General features: G+C 40.2%; 1 protein-coding gene and 1 long non-coding RNA gene across 2 annotated transcripts in view; one reads left to right on the forward strand and one right to left on the reverse strand.

The window, feature by feature from the left end:
• Positions 1-287: 287 nt before the first annotated feature.
• The window catches only part of LOC127636915 (probable inactive glycosyltransferase 25 family member 3), a 36240-nt gene continuing 17783 nt past the window's right edge, over positions 288-18744 (forward strand). The window contains exons 1-6 of the mRNA XM_052117716.1: positions 288-637; positions 2724-2834; positions 3016-3133; positions 3438-3572; positions 7895-8099; positions 8323-8442. Of these exons, the coding sequence (XP_051973676.1) occupies positions 435-637; positions 2724-2834; positions 3016-3133; positions 3438-3572; positions 7895-8099; positions 8323-8442 (892 nt within the window). The 5' untranslated portion in view covers positions 288-434. The remainder of the gene's footprint in view (positions 638-2723; positions 2835-3015; positions 3134-3437; positions 3573-7894; positions 8100-8322; positions 8443-18744) is intronic.
• LOC127636925 (uncharacterized) lies at positions 13271-14541 on the reverse strand. Its single transcript, XR_007969650.1, has 3 exons — positions 14526-14541; positions 13803-14049; positions 13271-13363 (listed from the first exon to the last, which is right to left on the reverse strand). It is a non-coding gene; the product is annotated as an uncharacterized LOC127636925 (long non-coding RNA).

The raw sequence follows: 18744 nt of genomic DNA on the forward strand, positions 1-18744 counted from the left end.
CAAAAATACTAGTTTCTTAGTTATTGATTTAGTCGATAACGGCAACACATGTAGGTCTCTTTTGGAGGCGACGATAAAAAAGCGTTAAGTGCCAACACTGTTTTGAAAACATTTTAACTGATAAAATTGCTACAATGCTATATTTAACACTGTAAAAATGTAACGCAATGAATGTCGACATCGTACTTTGAATCATTGTAACAGTTGTAAACATTAGCGAATGTATGTAAATGCTCATTGAACATACAAAAAATGTAACATTTGGTATTAAACGTATCCGGAAGTTGAATAAACGCAGCGAACAGCACACGTTGGCTTCTCGGGGGAACGGAGACATTAAGGGGAGTGTGAAATTCCCTCTTCCCCTCAGCTGCTGACGCGGATGGGGTCTATGTGTGGAGCGACGCCGCTGACAATCGAAATCCAGTCCAACCATGTTATCTTGGATTATAACTATTTTGACGATACTTGCGGTAGCACAATGTTACTTTACAGAGGAAAATTATACCGAAGAGTCACAAATGCAGCCGCCCACGCTCGTAATAGCTATAATCGCACGTAACGCCGCTCATTCTTTACCATACTTCCTCGGAGCTCTGGAGAGATTAAACTATCCCAAAAAGCGCATCTCTATATGGTAGGTGAAGTCCTTCCTGCAGTTTACGTTTTCAATGTTCTTTCTTATTATTTAAGAAAGTAGAAGTCAAAAGGTCAATCTTATTTGTTTTCCATCACCTCCTCCCATTGACTTCAGACTTTCTCCTAAAAGCAGATCCCATTTTCCTCAGCTAACAACTTCCCGTATTTATATTTATGATGGACATTATGCACATGCATTTGATTGCTAGTTTATATTAATTAAAAATATGCTGAGCAAAAGTATTTAGTCTACGATGTTTTGCAGGATTTAACTATTTACAAGGATTTATAAGGATACTTGTGTCTACAAGCATTCCTTTAGCAGAAATTGGCCTAAAGAATTTTGATGCCCTTAAATAGGAAGAGTCGTTATTACATGTTATAACATTGTTAATATGATTACAATCAGCTCCACAAAATACTCAAGTGCATGTTGTTCATTTGTATTAATCAGTACCATATATGCACATAACAATTCAATTCGGAAATACTGAAATGTAAAGCATGTCCAAAAAATATTACATTCAACATACTTTCACGGCGAAACCATCAGGATTCGTACGACTGTTCTAAATTTGGCTAATTCGTATGATATTGTGGGACTGCACTCGTTTGAATTCCTACGACTTTCACTAAAGCCATTGACATCGCTGGACATCGTTTCCATCTAATACTTACTTAAGTCACACACACCCACTTCCTATCATGTTTACACACTCTACTGATTGGTTAAGTTTAGATAAGGGGATTGGGTAAGGGTATAATATTAATTAGTTTGTCCTTAACGAAGGGCTGCATGACTATAGCAAAAAAAATCACAATTGTTCATTATTGCCCTTGATATTGTAATCGCGATTTTTAATGTTGATTACAATATTAAATTACCGTGATGTCACAAAGTAATTCACCATGTGGTTCTTCAGAGTAGCAGATTTCAATGGTGGATATGAGCTGCACTCCAGTTTCTTTAAAGCATCTTTTTAAGCATTATATTTTATTGTATTTTATATTGTAATAATGATTGTTTAAGTAAGGCAAATACAAATTATTTTAAATTGATATCTATGGTATAGAATAAATTAAATAATAGCTAAATTACTGCTTAAATTATTAGTACACAAACAGTAAATAATATGGCACATTCAATATTCAAACTTATTAACAGCCGATTTAAATCAATCAAGTTACTACATTCAGTAAGACCTTTGGTAGCGAGGCAGGGGACCATTGATCCCGTTAGATCTTCAATGGTGATCTCGTTCATGTAAGATCATCGTTAGATAATTTTTGACCAGTCATATGCGATTGGAGTTTTTGAGATTCGTGAAAATGTTAAATCTACAAAAAGAGCAGACTTAAATTGAATGCTGTAATCGTCAGTTTTCACGATTACATAATCGTGGCAGCCGTAATCGCGATTCATTTTTAGATTAATTGTGCAGCCCTACCTTAACTCCTGGTGCACGGAATGCACGCTTCCGCATTAGACATCTCCACGTGATGAAGTCATATGAGTTTATGCGAACAACATCATACAAGACCATACGAAATAGCCAACTTGTATGTAATGTACTATTTTTTATGAGATCGGTTTGCATTGTAGTTTATTTGTTACTGTTGCCCTAAATTCACTTCTATCAGGAAGACTCGCAGACTTGAGTGAAATTGAAGATGACATTTATTTGATGAATATAAAACAGAAAAGTAATGTCTCTCATTGGCGTAGGCCCCGTCTGGCGGTCCGAAGTTGTAGTACTCGGAACCGTCATATCCTGCTAGAGATAGGAGGCAGGGGCAAGGAGCCTACCCCCATGCAGGACAGGACTCAACTGGTGGTGGTGGGGCGGTGGAGGTTGCCGCATTAGCACACTGAAACAGCAATGTGATAGATTGTGAGCAGACTTAATTGCTTAGATAAAGCAATAGCTTACATGTGGTTGGCTGGGAATTACCCAGCTAATGGTGCGATGATGTACATTTCCAGTCATTGGTTAGAGGGTTTGTACATGTTCACACTGACTTTGTGTAATAACTTTACAGCCATAATCAATTCTACTCTTTCCAATTATTTTTGTTTCCTGTAGGGCAGCGACAGACCACAACATTGACAACACAACAGCAGTCCTTCGAGAGTGGCTCACCATCATGCAAACACAATATCACTACGTCGAGTGGAGACCTATGGATAAACCCACGTGAGATTTCCATTATATGCCATGCACATGCTGTCCTTATGCATGCATTACAAAATGAGAAATGCTTAAATCGTGTGTTCGGTTGATGTGTGCTATTACTTTTATAAGTGATCGGACGTAAATGTTTTTGAAAATATACAGGTTTTAGCCCTCCTGGTTTCATTGCTTGTTCTATCTGCAGGTCCTATGCAGGTGAGCTGGGGCCTAAGCACTGGACTAATGGCCGTTATGAGTATATTATGAAGCTCAAACAGGCAGCGAAGAACTTTGCATTGAAACGCTGGGCTGACTACATTCTGGTATGACCCAGTTAGATCATATATACCCCAAATTTTAGCTCACAAACCCAGTATCTCATAGGAATAATCAAAAAGGTACGACCAGGTCAAGATTCATAAAGGTCAATAGGGGCTCGTTCTTATTGGAGTCTGAAATTTGAAGTTTGCCAATAGATTTAACAGGAATTATTTTTGCTTATATTATGTTTCTTTGCTGTTTATTTGTTTATATTATGACTGCCTATGTAAACCTTTTTTTTTTTTAAGATTATGCAGTCTGTTACTTTTTGGAAAAAAACGTCTGTTTTTATTTAATCATCTACAGTATTCAGACACAGATAATATCCTGACCAATCCTGACACACTGCACCTCCTCATGGCGGAGAATAAGTCTGTTATTGCCCCCATGCTGGACTCACAGTCAGCATACTCCAACTACTGGTGTGGCATCACTCCACAGGTAAAAACAATTTTTAGCTTAAAAGTGTACATCACTGTGTGACATTTGTGTACTGGTAGATCTTATGAAATGCAATATGCTATAGCTAACATTCCATCCTGCCATACACCAAACATAACGCTGATAAAAATGACCAGAACTGGTTCTAGTGTTGCAATGAAGTAACACCTTTCCTTTTTAAAATCTTCAGACAGAACTTTACATGTCACCTAAATCAACCTAATTTGTTTGATTTGACATACGGCTCCAGAAAGTATTTGAAAACTTATGAGAATTAAAATGTATGAATTTCATTGCATTAGTTAATAAAATATCAAACCAAGAGGCATCTTTTCACAAATAATGCTGGCACTTTTCTCAGAACTAACTTTTGAGAAATATATATATTTTTTAATTACTTTTAACCAACCCGTGTCGATGTGATTTTTAGGGAATGTGTTAAGTTAATTCCCCTGAAGTTCTCACAGGTGTCCTGGCAGAGTAACCACAGATGTAGTTCATACAATTAACTAACACTCCCATTTGACTTACAGTAGTGCTGTAACAATTATGAAATTTGGCTGTCAATTAATTGTCAAACAAATAATTGCGATTACAATCATTAATTGTCCGTTTTAGTGCTCTCATGACAATAATGATTTATTATCATTCAAATTGCTTTTTGTCATAGGTCTATGTGTTCTTCATAAACATTAAGAAGTCATTTATTCATATTTAACATTTACATTATTTCCTTTAAGGCTTTTTAAAACTTGTGAATCAAAATATTTCAAATAACTTAATAACTGTCTCTCCTTTTAGTCTTGATCAATTTTGCGTTTAAACTGTTTGTGCTTGTTGTTGAAACCCAACCAACCTGAATAATATTATATTATATTATAATTATAATAACCACTGTTAGTTCCGGTCCTCAAATCTGATTGGACGAGAGACGCTCCATGAGCACTGATGGTCTGACAGCATCAGCACTTTGACGCTTCACTGTGTGTATCACTCCGCATGTGTTCATGCTGTTTTAAACTAAATTGTAAGCGCAGTGCAGATGTGTTAGGAGTTACTGTCTTTATTTTTGAAAATACATATATTAGCCAGCAGGTGGTGGCAAAAGATAATTTTTGTGTCGTGAAGTGAATCCGTTAGTCATTGTTTACATATAATAGCTCTTCATAATTGCTTGTATTACTAATACATTACCAAAGCTAGGAAATAGCTTTAAACGTCTATAAACGGACAACTTCAGGATTAAGGCTCATGCTGAGAGACACAACAGATTTATTACAGAACTCAAGTGCTTACCTTTTATCAGAGTTTCCACATTGGACACATACTGTTTAAAATGGCAGAGGACATCAATGTTTCTATAGTGAATGACTCTTGCGCACCGGCTACCATGAAATAGAGAGAAATACCCACACTTGGACGTCTATTTTCCACTGAGAAAGCTGACAGCATCTCTGAATGGGTTTGGCAACAGGTGATTGCACATGCTCCATCTCTCTCTCTCTCTCTCTCTCTCTCTCTCTCTCTCTCTCTCAGACAACACACACACACGCATCCAGCCATCTATCCTAGTTTATCCAATGACTTGTTAGAAACAGCACAAGCTGTGATACTATTTCTGAAGTGAACTTTTTGAATTACTAATGGAGGCTTGGATGCATCATTTGTTTTGAACCAGCAACGGCAGATTCTGATCCGTCACGTAAGAAAGTAGTTCCATGCACAAATGCCTTTTTATGACCGTACTCGGTTTTTCCTAATTTTTGAAAATTTACTTGTTCATTGAACTGTTGTATATAAGCAATATCACACTTACAATTGTGCTATATGGCCCTACATGAGCCTGCGGCCGAATCACAGCAGTGCTGATGTAGGGCCATATCGCACTCTTGCTCATGTGATATTGCTTAATTATAAAGGATACAATTGTAAAATGTTTCTATCTCAAATTCTTTATATTCACAACTTATTTTAAAGCTCTCTGATTAAACGCACGAGTAGAGGTCTACACCGGTCCAAAAATGTGTGCCCGAATCCGAAGAGATCCGGAAATGTGCTACCCGGAACCAACCCAGACCCGTCTATTATTTGAAAGTTTGCACCCGGACCCGTGCAGAACCGAGAAATGCCGTAAATGTACTACCAGGAACCAACTCGAACCCGTCTATTATTTGAAATCTGGACCCGGACCCGGACCCGGCTGGGACAAACAGATCCGATTGAACCCGATCAGCACAGATCGCACAGCTAATTGCTATTAACAAGTTAATTTACAAGTTGTGAAAATACAACTTTGTGTCTTACCTAATATAACATTAGTAGCCTTCTCTCCTGTACCTGACCATTACACATAAAATCCATCCACCTTGCCAAGAAAGTTGGTATAATAACATCCATGTTGTTCCTCTCTTGCTGATTGAAAGAGCATGTATAATCCACTCATTATTTCAGCTTCAAATGTCCACTTGCTGTAAAGGTGGCGGATGACAAACCGACTTTGCAGCTTTGCATTTTTTTTGTATCTCGCATAATAAGATAACACTGTTTGCCCTTTTGAACTATAATGATGGCCGCTGACGTTAACATTACTAATTTGCTGTCATCTGTGCTCTCTGAGATGTGTCTGATCATAGATTTTAGATTTACAAAACGAACGAACTCCAACCACAATATCTCAAAAATCGCGTCGACGCCAATAATGCACTTCGGTTTACGTCATCTGTCAAACACCGATATGGCAGAATATGTCCCGCCTTCTAAATAAAAGAGCCAATTGTCAATTGGTAAAGTCATCGCGTCACTGTTGTTGATGTTGAACAGACCCCGGACCCGAAGTACAAGAATGGGTCCGGGTCGGGTTCGGGTGGACCCGTGAAGACCTCTACCCACGAGCCCTTATTTATTTGGTTAAACAGAGGTTCAGATGTACCTGTGCAACAAAGAGCGTTATGGGTATCTGAACATACCTGCAAAGCCTCATCAGACAGTGGAGGACGATCGAATCAATTTTGACACAGGGCTCCACTGCGTGTATGAACCCACAGCGACAAACAACATTTGCCATTATACAATCTTTAAATGAAAGTGAAACTGGAATGCTTTGCATTCACTAAAATCCTCATTTATATTTCCGCGGGAGTTTTTTCGCAAACCTCCGCAGACGGCATGTGCATCACAGCGCTTCAAGTCCGGTTCAGAAGTGGTTCATCTCCACACGCTCTTCAGGAGCTGCACTTAGTGCTGCGCGGCTCAGTGAGACAGTCGGAGTGCAATTAAATGAGACACTCAAATGCGCCATGCATTTCGTTATTTGGACAGTAAAATGTGTTTGGAATTTAAAGTGCACAATAATCGCGGCTATAAAATAAATGCATTTAGATCAAATAACTGTGATTTGACAATTATTTAATAATAGTCACAGGCCTAGCAGATCCAAAATCCAAATCCTGACGAGAACCACATTTTCCATGTGTATAAAAGCAGCGTGTCACTAGAAATTTGCCTGACATTTAACAAGGACCAGTTAATACACAAAAGAACGCAAGTCCATATTTATATTCTTCAGTCCATTTACACTACTGACTTCTTATTAATGTGCCATCTTTCATTATATTGCTGGTGCTTGACAGGGAATGGACTATATTATAGTACGCTGACGACGTCGGAGAAGAACCTAATAATTCAATTGCAAGTGATCTAGTCCATTAGCGCCTTGCACATGCAATTTCGCCTAACCCACTTGCGCCTAGACTTAGCACATGCTTGCATGACAAAATTGACTTTGCGCTTATAACTTATGGCATAATGCTGTGCTTAGTGCTTTTAAAATAAAGCCCTAGATATATTGTTTTATCATTATAAGCGAACAAACATTTTATTTCATTGACATTTTTTAGAAAAGTATGCATCTGCTATCTTTCTTTAAAATAAATACCACTTGTTCTGTGGTAGTTGTATTCAAACATTAAGTGTTATTGAATACTCCGGGTTCAATACAAGTTAAGCTCAATCAACATTGTTCGACATGGAAATGATGTCAATTGAGCGTATCTTGTATTGAACCTGGAATATTTCTTTAAGTGTCTAAATACTTTTTGGGGCCACTGTATTTGTGTGAATGGGAATTTCATCACGAGTGTCATAGTGAGTATCTCCTAAGACATATAACATCACTTTTTGGTCAGAAGTGTTCATTCTGTTCAATATTATTTTAATTCCAAGTTAATTTTCTATTTTAATTTAGGTTTTCATGTTTAGGCCCACAGTTGGCAGGTAATCCTTTGGTTCTTTGTCTATGTTGTTGAGTTTTCTGTCTGTTTAAGGGTTACTACCGTCGTACTGCAGAATATTTTCCCACAAAACACCGTAAGAAGCTGGGCTGCTACCCTGTGCCGATGGTTCACTCAACTATTCTGCTGGACCTCCGCAAAGAGGGCACCAAGAAACTGGCCTTCCACCCTCCTCACAAAGACTACTCCTGGCCCTTTGATGACATCATTGTTTTTGCCTTCTCTTGCAGAATATCCGGTATGGCTCCCTCTTCTGGATGAGTCAAAATTGTCATATTTATCTTATGCAAGATAATGGATATAACATTTGTATTTAGTTCAGAAGAAATGATGGAAACATTCTTCTCAATGTCCAGCTGACTGTTTGAGAATTGATAGTCAAAGAGCATTAGAAAGAACTGAAAGTGTGAATAGAGATAGATGTTTTTTATTCATCTAAAATTATTTATTTGGTTAAACAGAGGTTCAGATGTACCTGTGCAACAAAGAGCGTTATGGGTATCTGAACATACCTGCAAAGCCTCATCAGACAGTGGAGGACGATCGAATCAATTTTGTCCAACTGTATCTGGAATCTTTGAGTGAGTAACACTGACATTTGATGAGTCAAATGAAACAAACTTGTTTGTATTGGCCAATCCTTGTATCATTCGTTCATTTCATATTTAATTAGGAATTCAAAATCTGAAAAAAAAAAAGCAAACGATTTGTTATTTCATTATTTCTTAAACCAATATTAAACAACAAATATTTACTTGTTTTTCATCATTTCAATTTAATTCTCAAGTTAAAAATAGGAAATTGGAAAAATAGCTATGGGACACTGTGCGTTTTGATTATTTGATTATGGCTTGAATATTTGATTCGCACATATGGGTGGAGCTGAAATGCCCATTTCTTCTGATTGGTCAACCTGCACCATCGTCTTCCTCAATGCTGTGAGACAGAATAAAAGTTCTCTGCTGTTTAATTGTTTTTATAAATTCAGTTAATTTCAATATAAAATTCTTTACCATTTATTCTCCAAAGCTTGGCACGTTTAATGCAGCTGAGCTATCTCGCTCATCAAGTAGCCAGACACAGTGCCTACATATACCGTTCACTAAATGCAGACGGGTTTTCATTTTCATACAATTCAGCATTAGGACAATCATTGCCATGTGAAACAATTGATAAGCACAACACACACACACACACACACGCACACACACACCAAAAATATTGGCACCCTTGGTAAATATGACAAAAAACAAGGCTGTGAAAACTGTCCTTATTGTTTATCCTTTTGATCATTCATTCAAAAATGTCTCAAAAATCTATCCTCTAATAGATATAAAATAATTCCAAACACAACACAAGTTTTATAAAAAAAAATATATATATTTTTGTCAAGTATATGTGTGGCACAATTATTGGCACCCTTTTATTCAATACCTTGTGTAACCTCCCTTTGCCAAGATAACTGCTCTGAGTCTTCTCTTATAAAGCATAATGAGGTTGGAGAACACCTGGCAAGTGATCAGAGACCATTCCTCCATACAGAATCTCTACAGATCTTTCAAATTCAGAGGTTCTCACTGATGGATGCTCCTCTTCAGTTCACCACACAGGTTTTCTATGGGGGTTAGGTCAAGGGACTGGAATGGCCATGACAGAACCTTGTTTTTGTGGTCAGTGAACCATTATTGTGTTGAGTTTGATGTTTGTTTTGGATCATTGTCCTTATGGCTGGGCGATAAAATAATATCAATATTTATCACGATAAAAACTCCACGATAAGCTTTTGAGTAATTTTCGATATTTAGCCTGTGTTCTACATCTAGACATGCTTGTTGCTAAAAACACTAGCAGTTTGGCTTTCTTGTTGTATGTTTCCACTGGCGCCTGCTGAACAAATGTGAGCGAGCACTTTCAATTCCTTCCTATGGAAGCCAAGCGTCAAGCTTGCGAGGTTGATTGTAAAATTGACAGCAGCGCGGGGAAAGCGGTTCCCTAGCGTTGGGAGTGGCTTTGTGCTTATTTCTTCCGCTTCAGTGGAAGCACAGCCTCAGACTGTATGAACTTGCTATTGCCCCCGCCATGCAGGTCACTGCGATCCGGACCCCACATGTGCGTAAACATGAGGTGCGTGTTTCCAGAGCGCCTTTAGACCATAGCTTTTTTTCTTTCTATATGTAGTTTTATTAATCAGCATGTTCCAAGCCTTTAATAATAAACAAACAGATTTCAGTTCTAATTTTGTGAAATTATTCAGATGTCATCAACTCTGACAAGGATGAAAGACAAAACAATTACTAGTTTGTAGCCTAGTCTTTCTCACGTTAATGAAAATAGAAAAATGTTCCATTCAGACATTTACATTTTCAAAAGTTTCTCTTTGGAGATACCCCTGAACCCCCATACAGTATAATTCCTCAGTCACAAGGGCTTCAATGACCCCATACTTGGATATCTGTAAAATATATATATATATACTGTCATTATGATTCAAAATGAACAGATCATCTTATAACATTAATATCCAACTGCACTCAAGTGATAAACTATAAAATATTTTAATATTTTCATATAAGATCCCTCAAACACCATTGCATTGGTGGTGTCTGGGCCCCATTGCAGTTTTGTAAAGACTATTTAGACTTTTTAGGATTTTGTCCTCCAGAATTTTGGAAATTCAAAAAAATGTGCAATGTGCAAATGTGATTCAATATCGTGAGAAATATCGATATCGATTGATATGAAAAAGAATATCGTGATAATATTTTTTGCCATATCGCCCAGCCCTAATTGTCCTGCTGGAATATCCAACCACAGCCCATTGTAAGCTTTCTGGCAGAGGCAGTCAGGTTTTAATTTTTTTATCTGTTGGTATTTGATAGAGTCCATGATGCCATGTATCCGAACAAGATGTCCAGGACCTCTGGCATAAAAACAGCCCCACAACATTAAAGATGCACCACCATATTTAACCGTGGACATGACATACTTTTCCATATGGCTACCTCTCTGAGTGCGCCAAACTCATCTCTGCTGTTTACAACCAAAAAGCTCTATTTTTGTTTCATTTATAGAACCCGGTCCCATTTGAATTTCCAGTAGTGTCTGGCAAACTGAAGATGCTTGAGTTTGTTGTTGGATGAGAACAGAGAGCTTTTATTCTTGAAATCCTCCCAAACAACTTGTGGTGATATAGGTGACGTCTGATTGTAGTTTTGGAGACTTTTCCAAGACCCAACTAATTCCTGCAATTCTCCAGCTGTGATCCTTTGAATTTTTGGCCACTCAAACATCCTCCACACCATGCGTGGAGACAATATAGACACACGCCCTCTTGCAGTCTGATTCGTAACATCTCCAGTTGATTGACACTGTTCTTTTACAATTATAGCCCTAATGGTGAAATTTGGTATTTTCAATGCTTTAGATATTTTCTTATAGCCACTTTCCATTTTGTGAAGCTCAACAACCTTTTGTTGCACATCATAACTTTGTTCTTTGGTCTTACTCATTGTGATGGATGACAAAGAGAATTTGGCCTGTGTGTTACTTCATATTTATACTTATGTGAAACAGGAAGTCTTGGCTGAACAATTTAATGTTCCTACTCACTAGGGCTGCAACAAACGATTATTTTGATAATCGATTAATCTAACGATTATTAGAGCGATTAATCGACTAATCACCGATTATTCCGCCGACTAATCAGTAAGTTCGGAACGATTATTCAGCTTTTTCAATTACTTAAAAAAACTGAGTTATACATATTCTAACTATAATATTAAAAAAGAAAATCACTTCAGCTTTTGAAATGTTTGTTTTAATGAACTTTGAGCCAACTAAACAGGTCATTCTCTTACATTTTTCAGATTTCTGTCCAACTCAAACCACACACAAATGCTTTAAGCATTTTTTAAAATATTCTGTTCTCTTTCAATTGAAAAACAAAGAAACATAAATGAACCAGCTGCATTACAGACAAAAAAAAAATGTTTGAATGTAAACATCTCTTGGCAGCAGTATTAAGAGCTTCATTTCTAAAACAAGTATTCAGTAAGTAACAATGTCCTTTCTGCACTGGCCTTTTTGGATTTTCAAATAAGTGCTGAATTAAAATGAAGAAAGGTCAGCATATCAACATGCTCACGTGACAAACTTGCTCTTTTTTGTGAGCAAATGTTTCCTGCAGCAGAGAAGATCCGTTCTGAGGGAGTGGATGTGGCAGGAATGCAAAGAAAAGATCTTGCCAGCTTTGATAGGTTAGGGTAACATCCCTCATTTTCCTTCCACCAACCTAAAGGATCTTCTTGTTTGGCTATTTGCGATTCTGAGAAGTACATTTGTACTTCCTTTCTCACCATCTGAATTTTTTGTTCCTCATGCGACTCCTCCTCTTCACTGAGGCTGTCGGTGTCAGACTGGAGGAGGTTTTTTAGCACTGACTCTTCATCTCTCCTAGAAACAGTGACACCGTGACACTGAAGCTCCCCTTCTTCTGTAGATTTCCAGAACTCTTTTCCTGCTTTAATAGCAAGGACTTCAACAGTGCTTTTAACCTCTATCCTTTGTTCAGCAGGCATAAACTTGAGTTTTCTAAATCTTGGATCTAGGGCTGCTGACAGAAGAATGGTGTTATCTTTCTCCTTGGAGAAAGTGCTGATATCCCCCCACCTTTCTGATAACTCTTTAGAAGCTTTGGCTAAAAACACTTTTCCAGGAGTAGTTTCAAAGATCAGGGATTGTTGCACAGACCTCTGTAGGCCTTTTGCAAGCTGAGGAAGGCATGACAATGTTGTGTACTCTTGGCCACTAAGAAATTCAGTGGCACATTGAAAAGGCTGTAGGCCCTGGGTCAGCTCCTCAAGCAATGACCACTGATCAGGCTTCAAATCAAAGTAATGTTTGCCCCTTGGTGTCACTTCAGGATCCGAAGCGTGGCAGTAGCGGGCCAGCGCTGCTCCAGCAGTCGCTCCACCATAAAGTAGGTGCTATTCCACGGGTTGTGACATCTTGTATCAGCTTATGCTCTGGTGTGTTCATCTGTTGCTGCTTTTCTTTCAGCTTAGTATTGGCCAGTTCACTTCTCCTAAAATGTTCAACCAAGGATCTTGCAGCTCCCAAAGCTTTGCCGATGCTGGTCTCTTTAAGGGAATTGTTCACAATAAGCTGAAGTGTGTGTCCAGTACAGCAGACGGAGACCCACTTATGTTTCTCTGCCAGCAATTTCAGTGCAGCCACAACATTTGATCCATTGTCATGAACAACTGCTTTAATGTTGTCTACGGAAATGTTGAATTTTGTGACAACCTCTTCAAGCCATGTGTCTATGTTGACACCAGTATGTCGTTCATCAAGAGGCATGGTTGGAAGAGTGAGACTTGTCATTTTCCAGTCTTCAGTTATAAAGTGTCATGTGACACCTAGGTATGCTTCTGTTGCGAGGCTAGTCCAGATGTCAGTGGTCAGTGCAATGAAGCTTCTTCCTTCCTGAATAGTTTCCTTAACCTTTAAAAAAAAAACATCAGATTATTTTAGTTGAACATTTTACTTTTTAATTTTAACGCATCATCATTAACTGTTGTTTAGTCATCATCATCTTTACTGGGTGTTTAGTTTGAAATCTGGAAGCACTTCACACTAAGGTAACGGTTTCATCTGTAAACATTAATGTATAACTAACTAATATGAACAGTACATTTGTATTTATTCATTTTTGTTAACATAAATGAAAATACAGCGGTTAATTTTTTTTCATGTTCAGTGTATTTATGTTAATAAATGTATTAGTTGAAGTTAACATTAAATGCCTAAATGATGTAGAAGTACAGTTCATTATTAGTTCATGTTCATTAACCAACATTAACTATTGAACCTTATTGTAAAGTGTTATCATAGATTGTTCCTGAAACATGAATTTGCAATTTTGCTTTAAGTGTATATTTACTTTTTGACAGGTTTTTTCATATTTTTGCTCCATTAATCTTGTAAAGTAGGTTCTTGATGGAATGATATATCCAGGATTGAATGTAGAAACCATTTCACGAAAGCCTTCTCCATCCACCAGGGAAAGAGGTCTCATGTCTTTAACAATCATGTTTAGAATTGACTCTGTAAGAGCAGTGGCTTGCTGAGGAGTACAAGAATTCCTCCTCAGAAAAAAGTCATCAATAGGCCCACTGCTTTTCTTAGAACTAAAACGGGAAAAAGGGACATTTAGTTCAGGACACAATTCACAAAGAATGGTAAAATATGAATCTGCAAACAATTATTATAAGTATAGATTATAGAATAGTTTTATTTTTTTACATGACATTTGAGCTGACAGACATTTTCATTCACCATTTAATTAACAGTATGAAAAAGTAACTGACATGATATTCTTCCTAAGTCTAACATCTCCTTTTCTAAGTCTTCATGAATATAGAACAAAATACAGGCAAGTGATAAGACTATAATACCTACCGGTGACAGTTAATAGTGTTACAATAATAAATACAGCCCTGACTCCTAAGCTCGATCAAGCTTTATTCTATGCTAAATAAATCATCACATTACTGTAATTATATTATTATTGTTGATATTATTACTAGTAGTATTGCATTCTCTAATAAAGAGATGTACAATTAAGTTAGTTAACGTTAGTTAGCTCCAGCTGGAGAACACTCACCTCTCACCAGCTTCTCTTGTGCTGGGGTGTTTCCTCTTTAAATGCTCCAACATGCAGGTTGTGCTCCCGTGAAAGGCAAGTTCTGCCTTGCATATATTGCACACAACCGCATTTTTGGGTGTAAGTTTTGTGAAATTTTCCCAAACCTTGCTAACTCGGATTCTTTTGCACTCCGTCATATTTACTGTCTATGCATATTTTGCAGTTTTCTTCTACCGCAATAGTATTTTAAGGGCTGCATTACACTCTAGCGCTACAGCGTCGTAGCGGTCAAATCACGATATTGCAGACCCTTACATTAGGTCACGTGAGATCAAACGACTACTCGACAACAAAGATATTTGTCGACATTTTTTTTTTGTCGACGTTGTCGACAATGTCGACTAATCGTTTCAGCCCTACTACTCACCCAGGTGTACTAAAACACCCCCCCCCCCCCGCCCGTTCGATTTTTGTGAATATTTTGATAGAAAGATCAAAGGGGTAAAAAATAAGGATATATTTTTCACAGCCTACTTTGCTGTTGCCATTGCTATTACCTGTTCCTACCAACCGCGAAGCCCCGCCCGGTATGTCAAAAGCGATCGTCCCGTTAGTGCCCCTCTCGAGGAGCTTGGATGAATGACTTTCACTTCCCAATCCGTCGACCATCCAACTCGGCTACGCAATTCAGTTCGCCCTGCTCCCATCCTGCGAGTTCTCATCCGGGCCTTAAATGCTCATGCAGAAACAGATTCTTACCTGCGTTCGACAGCTAGATTGGTTTGCGGCGGTAGACCTGAAGGACACGTACTTCCACATCTCCATTCTGCCTCGACACCGACCCTTCTTATGGTTCGTGTTCGATGGCCAGGCGTGTCAGTACAAGGTCATCCCCTTTGGCTTGTCCCTGTCCCCTCGCGTCAGTCAGTGCTCAGGTGCGTTGCTCTCTTCGAGCCCGGCATAGCGGTTCCTCTAAAACAATTCCAGAGGCTCCTGGGGCATATCCTCGGCCGCGCCGCTCGGGTTGATGCATATGAGACCGCTTCAGCACTGACTTCAGAATCGAGTCCCGAGATGGGCATTGCGCCGCGGCATATACCGTGTGTTAATCACCCCTTCCTGCCGTCATACTTTCAACCCTTGGACAGACCTCTGCTTTCTGCGGACCAGAGTCCCCTTGCAGTAGGTGTCCAGATGTGTCGTGGTGACCACAGATGCCTCTCGACAGGGTTGGGGCACCGTGTACAACGGCACGCGAGCACCACGACGGTAGCGTACATAAACCGCCAAGGCGGCGTGCCCTTTCGTCATATATCACAACTCGTCCGCCATCTCCTCCTTTGGAGTCAGCCGCGACTCAGGTCGCTGCGTGCCACTCACATCCCTGGCAACCGCAATGTGATGGCAGACGCGCTGTCGCGGCAGGTTTCGCACAGTGGAGAGTGGAGGCTCCACCCCCAGGTGGTCCAGCTGATATGGGACCAATTCGGCAAGGCACAGATAGATCTCTTTGCCTCCCAAGACAACTGCCCGCTCTGGTACGCCCTGACAGGAGCTCCTCTCGGGACAGACGCGCTGGCACTGGCTGCGCAAGTACGCATTTCCCCCAGTGAGCCACCTTGCACCGGTGCTGTGCAAGATCAGGGAGGATGAGGAACAGGTCATCCTTGTGGCCCCTCACTGGCCCACCCGGCCCTGTTTCTCGGCTCTTATGCTCCTCGTGACAGCACCTCCCTGGAAATTCCCCTGAGGAATTTATTTACCTTCTTTCTGAGGGACGGGGCACCCTCTGGCACCGGCGCCCAGACCTCTGCAACCTCATGGTCTGGCCCCTGGAAGGGATGCAGAAGATCTAGTGGACCTACCACCTGCAGTCGTAGACACGATCAACCAAGCCAGAGCTCCCTCCACCAGGCAACTTTACGCCCTAAAGTGGCACTTGTTCGCAAATTGGTGTTCTTCCTGAGCCGAAGACCCATAGAGGTGCGCAGTTCAGTCAGTGCTTTCATTCCTGCAGGAGAGGCTGGAGGTTAGGCTGTCCCCCCTCCACCTTGAAGGTGTATGTAGCTGCTATCGCAGCCAACCACGACACAGTAGATGGCAAGTCCCTAGGTAAGCACGGCTTGATTATCAGGTTCCTGAAAAGTGCCCAGAGACTACCTGGCCTAGCCTATTCCCCTCCTGGTATCTCTCAGTGGTCCTCTCGGGCCTTTAGAGACCCCCCTTCGAGCCGCTTGATTCAGTTGAGCTCAAGGCCCTCTCCCTGAAGACACCCCTCCTGATCACATTAGTCTCTCAATGTGGGACCTGCAAGCATTCTCTGTCAGTGACACCTGCCTGGAGTTCGGTCCGGCCCCAGTGCGCCTTCTATCCCAGGTTAGCCACTAAGTGGATGTTCTCCCCCCTAGCCTTCTGGCCTGCAAATTCAACAGAGCAATTCGCGTCCTTGGTTTCACATACCAAGGTTATAGTAACTTCCCAGAAGATAGACTGACTAACTGTAAAAATCTCACCTGTAGTAAGTCAGTCTGACCACTGCAAACTTACTACAACCTTTGGAATGTGAAAATAATGTTTTCATAAATTTTAGTGATTTTCTTTGTGATTTTTTAGTTAGAATATTGAAGCTAAAACTAACTTTACCCCGCATTGTATTCTTTTTGAGATTCAACGCTGTCTCCAAACAGAGGCTTGCCCACTGGATCGTGGACGCCATTGCGTTGGCCTACCAAACCCAGGCCGTGCCCGCCCCCTTGCATGTTCCAGCACACTCTACGAGGAGCATTGGCCAATTGCACCTCTCTAGCATACATCTGCAGAGCGGCGGGCTGGGCAATACCTTCGCAAGATTTTACAATCTCCGGGTTGAGCCGGTCTTGTCCCGTGTTCTCTCAGGTCCGAACACGTAGAATTCGGTAATATGGAACAGCTGGCCAGGTGTATCGCTTACGCATAGCGCCTTTCACCTCTCCTGAGGAAAAGACATGTGCTCTACTCCCCCAGTCAAATCAACAAGTCACGGACCTTGGATGTCCTTCCTCCCTAGCCCTCTGGCTCCGAATTCAGCGGAGGAGTTCGCAGCCAGATCCACTGCAGGCACCAACTTGCCTGTACTGGAACAGGTTCTCCACAGGTACTGATTACTCCCCTGTCGTCGGACCTGCGTCTCCCTTGGGCAAAGTTCCCTCTGCCCCGGTCGCTGTGTTTGTAGAGCTCCTCACCGTCTAAGCAGGACCTACCACCGCGCCACCTCCACATGTGGCTGGTAAGCCCATGTGATGTATTTTGCCACATGTTAACCTCCCCTGCTGGGCAGGATGTGGTCTCCCTCAGGGATGTGGGAACTACATAACGTCTTTTGGGGCGTTGGGGAAGGTTACGTGCAGTCTGATTTTTGCACGCAGCAGCTTGCTTGTACCTGCATCAGCAGTCCACATAACACGGTTCAGTGTTGTGGCGTTTTTAGATCCCCTAGTGTCACTACATCGACACAACGTCGAGTTAGAGACATAAGGGGAACGTCTTGGTTACTGTCGTAACCTCTGTTCCATGATGGAGGGAACGAGACGTTGTGTATTCTCGGCTCCTCAGCTCACAACCTGTCTGAACAGATGCACTCTTCCCTCCTTTTATACCCGTATGTCCGGGAGGGGCATGCAAATTCTGTTTGCCAATTCTCATTGGCCTTTTCTCAAAGAAAAGAGGTAACCAAGGCTCTCAAGAGAGACCCCTAGTGTCACTACATCGACACAATATCTCGGTCCCTCCATCAGGGAACAGAGGTTATGACAGTAACCAAGATGTGTTCATATCTTTACTCCCCTTGCTGGTGACTTGAGGAAGTGTTGATGAGAAGAGTTATGTAAATTAAAAATATGATTATTATTATTTTTTTTTTATTTAAGTTTTTCTTCTATTCAGTTTTACTTTTGAGAAGGGAGAATGAGAAACAAAGAAACAGAAAAGGCTAGAATTCATCTTTTGAACTTTTTTTACTTTTGAAGAAAAAAGAAGACACCTGTTTTTTATCTGTATTTTTTTTACATTTCAAAACAGAAATTAAATGCACGGAAGATACACGGATTCATGGTTATTTTTCCGGTATCCTATTTTTAACTTTAGCATTAAATCGAAATGACGAAAAACTTAATTATTAGTTTTTTAATATTGGCTTTGTAAACGAATAATGAAACAACAAGTAGTTTTTTGTTTTTCCAAATTTTAATTCCTAATTGAA

This window comes from Xyrauchen texanus, chromosome 44 (assembly GCF_025860055.1).
Source record: "Xyrauchen texanus isolate HMW12.3.18 chromosome 44, RBS_HiC_50CHRs, whole genome shotgun sequence".
Taxonomy (NCBI): Eukaryota; Metazoa; Chordata; class Actinopteri; order Cypriniformes; family Catostomidae; genus Xyrauchen; species Xyrauchen texanus.